Source organism: Abramis brama (genome assembly GCF_963993115.1).
Source record: "Abramis brama genome assembly, chromosome: 2".
NCBI classification, from domain to species: Eukaryota; Metazoa; Chordata; class Actinopteri; order Cypriniformes; family Leuciscidae; genus Abramis; species Abramis brama.
In genome coordinates, this window is record NC_139964.1 from 67,615,359 (window position 1) to 67,623,515 (window position 8,157).

The window sequence follows — 8,157 nt, forward strand, 5'->3', positions numbered from 1 at the left end:
GACTTATTTGACAAGTGGGACTTTTATTTTGAAAGCCTTGCGAAATGTTAAGTCCCATCCTTCATCTTTTCATTTAACCCCCTGAGGTCGACGGTATCGCCGGCGATACCAGCTCGCTTTTTTTTTATCAGTGTAAAAGAAACTCATGAATACTCTGTTGACTTTGATTTTCCATAGGAGTTCCATACATCAATCGATTCTGTTAAATGTGTATTATTTTTATGTATACTCACAATAAAAACATAGGGTTGTGCTTTTCGACAAATAAAGAAAAATAATCACGAAGCGAGTTCTGCCTTCTCTCTGTCCGTGTAGTCCATTCTGAAACGCGTCCGAAAATGAACCATAACTCAGTGAATACTTCTCACACATACAAGTGATATATGTCTTTATGAAGCTTGAAATCTCTTCTTTTAAATGAAGTAATTTATATAAAAAACAAATATTCTCATCTTGTGAAATCTGTATTAAAAGAGAGCGATTCCAGTCGACCTAATTAGAGCTAATTCAAATGTAATGTGACTCCGCCCACGGAGAGCGCACGCTATTCAAACGCAAATGGCTGAGGTAATCCGCGCAATCCTGTGAACGCCCCCATCAGCTCGAGAAAACCAAAACACAAGTTTATTCAGAACATTACTTGCTTACACCGTCTTGCAGCGCTGTGAGGAATAATGAGGAATACGAGGAATACGAGCTGAGGAATACTAGTAAGTTTTTCCTTCTCGGGTTTCTGTTTATTGACGAATGAACGGCATGCGCTCTGTTTTTTCTCCATTATGGACGCGAGCTCTAAAAAAAAAAACACTAAAAGACTTTCAAACTTTCACAGAGACCTCAAAACAGAAAGTACCAATCCTTTCTTTAAAACGAATTTCGTTTTGTATCAATTGTATCTTAATTTTAATAATTTTTTCACTAACAACTTTCCTGGATTTAAAGTAAATAAGCCTATCGTCAACGAATGATGATGTTTTAGCAAACTGTATTGCTATACTGAGATGAGTAAAAATCTATATATAAAATAGCCTAATATTTTTGTCAAAAATAAAGTCATCAACTAAGATGTTAGCTGTTCCAATGTTGGCTATATTCAAAGTAATGAATACATAGATAAAATGTAGGCCTATAATCTTTCTTTTTTTTTACAAAGAAAGAGTACACTTGAAATATTGTTGAAATTGTAATTATTGTTGTAATTGTAACTTTTTTAATAAAATAGCACAACATATGTACAAGATAGATGTAAGCAAAATCTTAAATGGTCAATATAAGTCTTCTTCTAAATATCTTTTGTCCAAGCATTGTGGCTCAGCCAGTTTCACACCTGTGTGAATGGCTCATCATTATGCAGAGTGGGTGGTAATTCAGGTGTAAACCACTCCTCGTTCACGCCCCCTCGCATATTGGCTTTCCAAGCAAAACCTGTTTTACATCAATTTAAATCAATGTATGGTTTTATTTGAACGATAAAGCAAGACTATTTTCACATAATTTTGAAGAAAAAACTATAGGCGACGACATCCATTGGTCAAAAGTCTTATTGACACATATTTACTATGTGTTTTGTGGCCTTATTTCAGAAATTTTAGTTTTTAGTTTTTTCAATATCCACGCATAAACATTATTCTCTCAAAAATTAAAACATGTACATACACGTGGCTCACATATTATGGTAGCCCTGTTTGTGCTTTATAGAGTGAATTTACACCTTTGCCATTAATATGTTTATAAGCAACTGAAAAAAGCACAAATGTAAGAGCATGTCAGAACATCTCAAGGGCCCAGAAAACCGCTCAGACTCCAGAGGGTTAATATCCTTTCTTACTTGAAAAAAAAAAAAATAATAAAAAATCACATTATGGTGTTTGTTACTTTAAAATGGTCTAAAGTCAAATACAATAATAAACAAATTATGAATAATTCATAAAAATAAACAATATTATATATCTGAATATTTTTATGTGGGACTTTTATTTTGAAAGCATTGTAAATCCAACCTTGTCTTAATCTGTAAAAATATGATTATCATGGCTAAATTGTTTACTTGCTTTTTCTTTGTGTACTTAACTATTAATTTATTTGTGAAAAATAATATAATCGGATTTAAAAATCAAGTTGCAATGTAAAATATAAATCTGTTTGTTTGACAGATTCATATTTTTTTCTAATTCATTTTCAATTTAATTTCTAATTTAGTAAATATTACGTAAAATTTTATTTAATTTTAGCAATTGTTATGCATGTGTTTTTAATATTTTTAGCCTGTTTACTGATAGCTCTCACATTTTTTCGTAATCATCAAATTAGGAATCGTTCGAAAGCTTAAACACATAAAATGCATCCCATTTTGAAACTTTTTTGCACTTAAATTTATTTGGAGTGGAGACCAACCTTAGGTCTGCATTCAGAAGCATTCATGAATCACATCTAAAAAAAAAAAAATTATATATCGATATCGTTCGACCACTAGTGAGAACAGCACGTGATTGGACGCTCTCGCTCACCTCGCACCACCTCCTCCACAGACTCGGTCGTCGTGGTTGTGGTGGTCGTCATGGCAACGCTGGTGCTCTGGCCGTTGTCACGGCGCTCGTCGATGACCTCATCATCTTCGTCCTCCTTCTCGTTTTCGTCTCCGTCTCCATCCTCGTCGTTGTCCACAGCCTCGCCCTCTTCCTCATCTGGATCCTCGTCATCCTCCACCACAGCGGGTTCAGCGTCTGCGTCTCGAGTCATGCTGCAGGAAAACACCGTCATTGCTAATGCGACCTTTTACACACAGACTGAACAAAATGAAGCATTGCTTGGTGATTGGTTGAGCTAAACTGGTATTATCTAATTTCGATTAGTGACGTCACTCTCCATTTTATATAGGCTTACACACATGAGAACCACTAATCTATATGCGAAATTCCCTGAATATTAGTGCAGATTCCCTCTTGTTAAGACAGTAAGAATCAAACTGCATGAAGCCCGCCTACTTTGATTTGATTGGTCATCTCAAATATTCTGACATTGACGAGCAGTGACAGACCAATGAAGCTCAGATGAACACACACACACACACACACACACACACCCTGTCCTCTGTTTCTGACGTGCGCTCTGCTCGTATTGAAATCGAAATTGTATTTCATTAGATTATTTCCTGAAATGTTGGTATGTGATGGTTATACAGCCATACATAATATACATAAATATATATGTATTTATATATTTAAATACATACAATTTAGGATAGGCTAACATTATATTTTATCACATTTTTTTCAGTACCCCCCAAACTATTATTTTGATCCCTTTTGGGAGGGTCCAAGTCTCATCTGGGGGGGGTCAGACCCAGTACCGCCCCGTAATTCGAACTATGTTTGTTAGTGGCTTTGGATAAAAGCGTCTGCTAAATGATTAAATGTAAATGTGGAGGAGCGAGCTGTACCTGTTCTCGCTGTAATCGGCCTCGGCTCCTCCCCACCACACGTCAGAATCATCATCCTCCTCCTCCTCCTTCATCACTGCGCTGTCAGACTCCTTCTCCACCGGGCAACAGACGAACTCGACGCCCCGGAAACGGTCGATCCCGCACGGCAACAGCATCCCATAATCGTGGAGATTCATGCTGCGGTCGCCACACGACTGCGGAGAGACGGACTCACACATCAACACACACTTCCACAGCATTTATTCATCTTAGTTCATCTCAACATTTACTAATACATTTTTAAAATCCAAAAATGTATCTTTGTAAACATGAACATTTTATTAACTACATTAACTGTTTAATAAACGCTGCAAAATAAATTGTTTATTGTTAGTTCATCTTGGTTAATGCATTAACTAGTGTTGTTAACATTAATAATGTAATAGATCATACGTCATTTTAATTGTAAGTTATATAATATACATATTGTTATATAATAATAATAATTATTATTATTATTAATTATTATAATAATAAATATAATTATAATAACTATATAAAATTAACAAATAGATATATGTTAATATATTAACATAATTTATTATATATATATATTAACAAAATAATGTTTTGTGTGTGTGTGTGTGTGTGTGTGTGTGTGTGTGTGTGTGTGTGTGTGTGTGTTCTCTGACCTCTTTGGCGACAGTGTGCCAGTGTAAGTGACTCTCACACATGTCCATGCGCTCCTGGTGCAGGTGTGTGTGTGTGTGTGTGTGTGTGTGTGTGTTCTCTGACCTCTTTGGCGACGGTGTGCCAGTGTAAGTGACTCTCACACATGTCCATGCGCTCCTGGTGCAGGAACTTGCACTTATCAGGAACCAGCAGAGCGTCGCTCACGAACTCGCCCACTGACAGAGAGAGAGAGAGAAACACACAGGTTGAGCACAGAGAGGAGTGTGTTGGAAAACTCAAACTCCCAGCAAGCAATAGCCGTCATTTCACTGTCCAGGTTAACTATAGACCCGATATAGTGTGGACGAACTCACTCACTCACCCACTCACTGACTCACACACACACTGACTCACTCTCACACACACACACACTGACTCACTCACACACACACACTGACTCACTCTCACACACACACTGACTCACTCTCTCACACACACTCACACACTCACCCAGGCATCGGTAGGGCACCACGATGTGCATGTGACTGCGGCACTGCTTACGGCCCTTCTTACACCAGTCCCAGATACTGACCGGCTGATTGGCCTCCACCACATTCGTGATCTGAAGCTCTGGATACACCTGAACATGACACACACACACTCACACTTAATGATGCATTACATTCTTAAGGTCTCTAGTGACCCTATACACTTTTTACAAAAAGAAAATGCTTTTTTTCTTGTTATATTATTTATAATGAATAGTTTAAGGATTAATAAGAAGACTGATGATGTCTAACTGTATAAAAAATGGGTAGAGAATGACGTCCCGGTCATACATATATATATACATACACATATACACACACACACACACATACACACATATATACATTATATATATATATATATATATATATATATATATATATATATATATATATATATATATATGTATGATGCATTCAGAACATATGCAGTATTATGCACTTTATGTTATTTATTATATCTACAATAGTGTTCAAAAATATTTTTTTAATGTTTTTGAAAGAGTCTCTTCTGCTCACCAAGGCTGCATTTATTTGATCACAAATACAGTAAAATTGTGAAATATTCCAGTGTAAATCAGCTGTTCTCTATGTGAATATACAGTAAAGTGTAATTTATTCCTGTGATCAAAGCTGAATTTTCAGCATCATTACTCCAGTCTTCAGTGTCACATGATCCTTCAGAAATCACTCTAATATGATTTGATGATCAAGAAACATTTATGATTATTATCAGTGTTGAAAACAGTTTTGCTGCTTCATTTTTTTTTTTTTTTTGTGGAAACCGTGATACATTTAAGTTTGGGGTCAGTAACATATTTTTTTTTGTAAAAAAGAAAATCCTTTTATTCAGCGAGGACAACACAAGTGGATTTCATCATAGAACAGCTCATGTTTCTGTGACGCAGCTTCAGATGATGACGCCGGATCCGTTATTGAATCCAATCTTTCATAATATAGACTGATGATTGTTTTCAGTTCTTCCAAACCTCTGTCTGTCTATCTATCTATCTATCTATCTATCCATCTATCTATCTATCTATCTATCTATCTATCTCTATATCTATCTATCTATCTATCTCTATATCTATCTATCTATCTATCTATCTATCTATCTATCTATCTATCTATCTATCTATCTATCTATCTATCTATCTCTATATCTATCCATCTATCTATCTATCTATCTATCTATCTATCTATCTATCTATCCATCTATCTCTATATCTATCCATCTATCTATCTATCTATCTATCTATCTATCTATCTATATCTATATCTTTATATCTATATCTTTATATCTCTATATCTCTATCTATCCATCTGTCCGTCTGTTGATCTTTACCTCCTGGCAGTATTGCAGGATTCCCTCTTTTGTTCCAACGCAGCTCTTGGTTCCGGACGGATCGGGTTCCCATTTTCCGGTCTGAACGTTGATGTGCAAGTTGAGTTTCCCACAGAACATGGCGATCTGCGGCTCGGCCAGCAGTCCGGTCCCAGAGTCTGAGGGAACCTACGGCAGAACAAAACCAGATCAAACCAACAGAACAAAACCAGATCAAACCAACAGAACAAAACCAGATCAAACCAACAGAACAAAACCAGATCAAACCAACAGAACAAAACCAGATCAAACCAACAGAACAAAACCAGATCAAACTATCTGACTCCATTTACCGCCTTAAGACAAGAAAATAAAAGCCGGCAAAACCAGTGTTTTTCATGCACTGCTCAGTTTCGAGATCCATTTTGTCATCTTTAAAGTCAGAAATCTCCAGTTCAGCAGCTTTACACACACCAAACTTTAGTTTTATTTAGTCTGACAAGCCCCTGCGAACAGAACAAAGCAAACCCATAGCGAATAAACTGTGATAATGTGGGAAATGTGTCTAAATAATTTTTGGTTTGACTGTATTTCACTAGATAAGAGATATGGCGAACATTGGCATGTTTCTTCTGACAAGGAACGAATGTGGTTCCCATCATCACCGGTGAAGGACAGAAAGTGGATTAGGATGAAGCCAAAACACCAGGATTATCCTGATATGATGACAGAACGTCAGTCTGAACACGCTGAACCTTGACGACGTTAAAACACCTTTATCAGCTCTCAGGACTTTACCAAGTAAACATGACGGAGTAAATACACTCTTCCTGAGTCACAATAGATCAGAACAGACTATCTTTGGCCAGAACGTTCTGAAGCGTTCCCTGTGAGGACAAACAATGCAAGAGGGTTTCAGTAAAGGCTGAGAAACGCTTCTCAATGAACGCATTGTGTTAAATAAAGGACAAAGACGCGTGAGGGAGGGCGAGACGGACGGAGAGAGATAGACATGCTAACGTTTTGTGCTCGCTAATCTTATTAGCGGACCCAACGTGTTGGCAAGAAAACAACGTCCTATCTGTGATCAGGCTGTGCTGTGATGAATAGAGACGCGTATGAGAACCGTCTGATACGAGACTGAACCAACTCGTCGAAATACAATGAACTTCACTGCAGACGAATAAAGGTTTAATATGCAAGCAAGCTAGTTTTACAAACTTCTGATCTTATTTGCACACACAGTTCATTAAAGTGGTATTTATTTTACAAGCAAAGATCAAAAACACTTTAATTCCCTCATAATCTCCTCCTATTTTCTCTGTCTGAAACGCTTCCATCAAGGATTCAGTCTCTCTAAGCTCCGCCTCTCTGAGAGCTGCTCTGCTCTGATTGGTCGAAAACCAAACGCTCATTATCATATCCGAATCTCAGCTCTTGATCACAGTCTCTCTAAGCTCCGCCTCTCTGAGAGCTGCTCTGCTGTGATTGGTCAGAAAGCAAACGCTCATTATCATATCTGAATCTCAGCTCTTGAACACAGTCTCTCTAAGCTCCGCCTCTCTGAGAGCTGCTCTGCTCTGATTGGTCGAAAACCAAACGCTCATTATCATATCTGAATCTCAGCTCTTGATCACAGTGATGCGAACAGTAACGATGGCGTGGGTTTTTTCAGTTTTTGAATCTTCTGAAATTGCAATTTAATTATTTTAATTGTAATAAAAATGCATATAGTTTTAGTATAATAATAATTATTATTCAATTATTTTAATATTTGAACATTGTCATTACAGCAGAAGTGGCAGAAATATCTCTGTCTGACTGAGAGCATTTGAACATTTTCTTTGACATCAAGGGAGTCAAAAAGTTCACTCAAAAAAATCACTTAAAATAAATTAGATTTAAAATATGAGCGGATTACAGCCATTACAAAACATGAAATATTACATCAGTCATGCATAATAATTAAGTGACATACGGTCATTTGGAGATGATTTACACCGATTGGCCCATTAAAAGAAAGTCTACAGACATTCTGTGTTTTCAAAGTGAAAGTTTAAGGAAATAGTTCTTGAATATTATGAATATTGTCGGCTCTGTGACGAATGGCTTTCATTGCTAAATGCAAATGAAAATTATCATGCAAATGCAATGCTAATGCAAAACGTTATTTTTGGAGAATTTCTGTGCAA

The 8,157-nt window shown here is 36.7% G+C and overlaps 1 protein-coding gene across 2 annotated transcripts in view; it reads right to left on the bottom strand.

Annotated features, from left to right (window-relative positions):
- Positions 1 to 8,157, bottom strand: part of appa (amyloid beta (A4) precursor protein a) — a 32,912-nt gene that overhangs the window by 17,114 nt on the left and 7,641 nt on the right. For both annotated transcript variants that reach the window (XM_084105292.1, XM_084105293.1), the window contains exons 2-6: positions 5,987 to 6,154; positions 4,604 to 4,733; positions 4,217 to 4,329; positions 3,440 to 3,636; positions 2,508 to 2,740 (exon numbers count right to left, since the gene is read on the bottom strand). In XM_084105292.1, the coding sequence (XP_083961418.1) occupies positions 2,508 to 2,740; positions 3,440 to 3,636; positions 4,217 to 4,329; positions 4,604 to 4,733; positions 5,987 to 6,154 (841 nt within the window). The remainder of the gene's footprint in view (positions 1 to 2,507; positions 2,741 to 3,439; positions 3,637 to 4,216; positions 4,330 to 4,603; positions 4,734 to 5,986; positions 6,155 to 8,157) is intronic.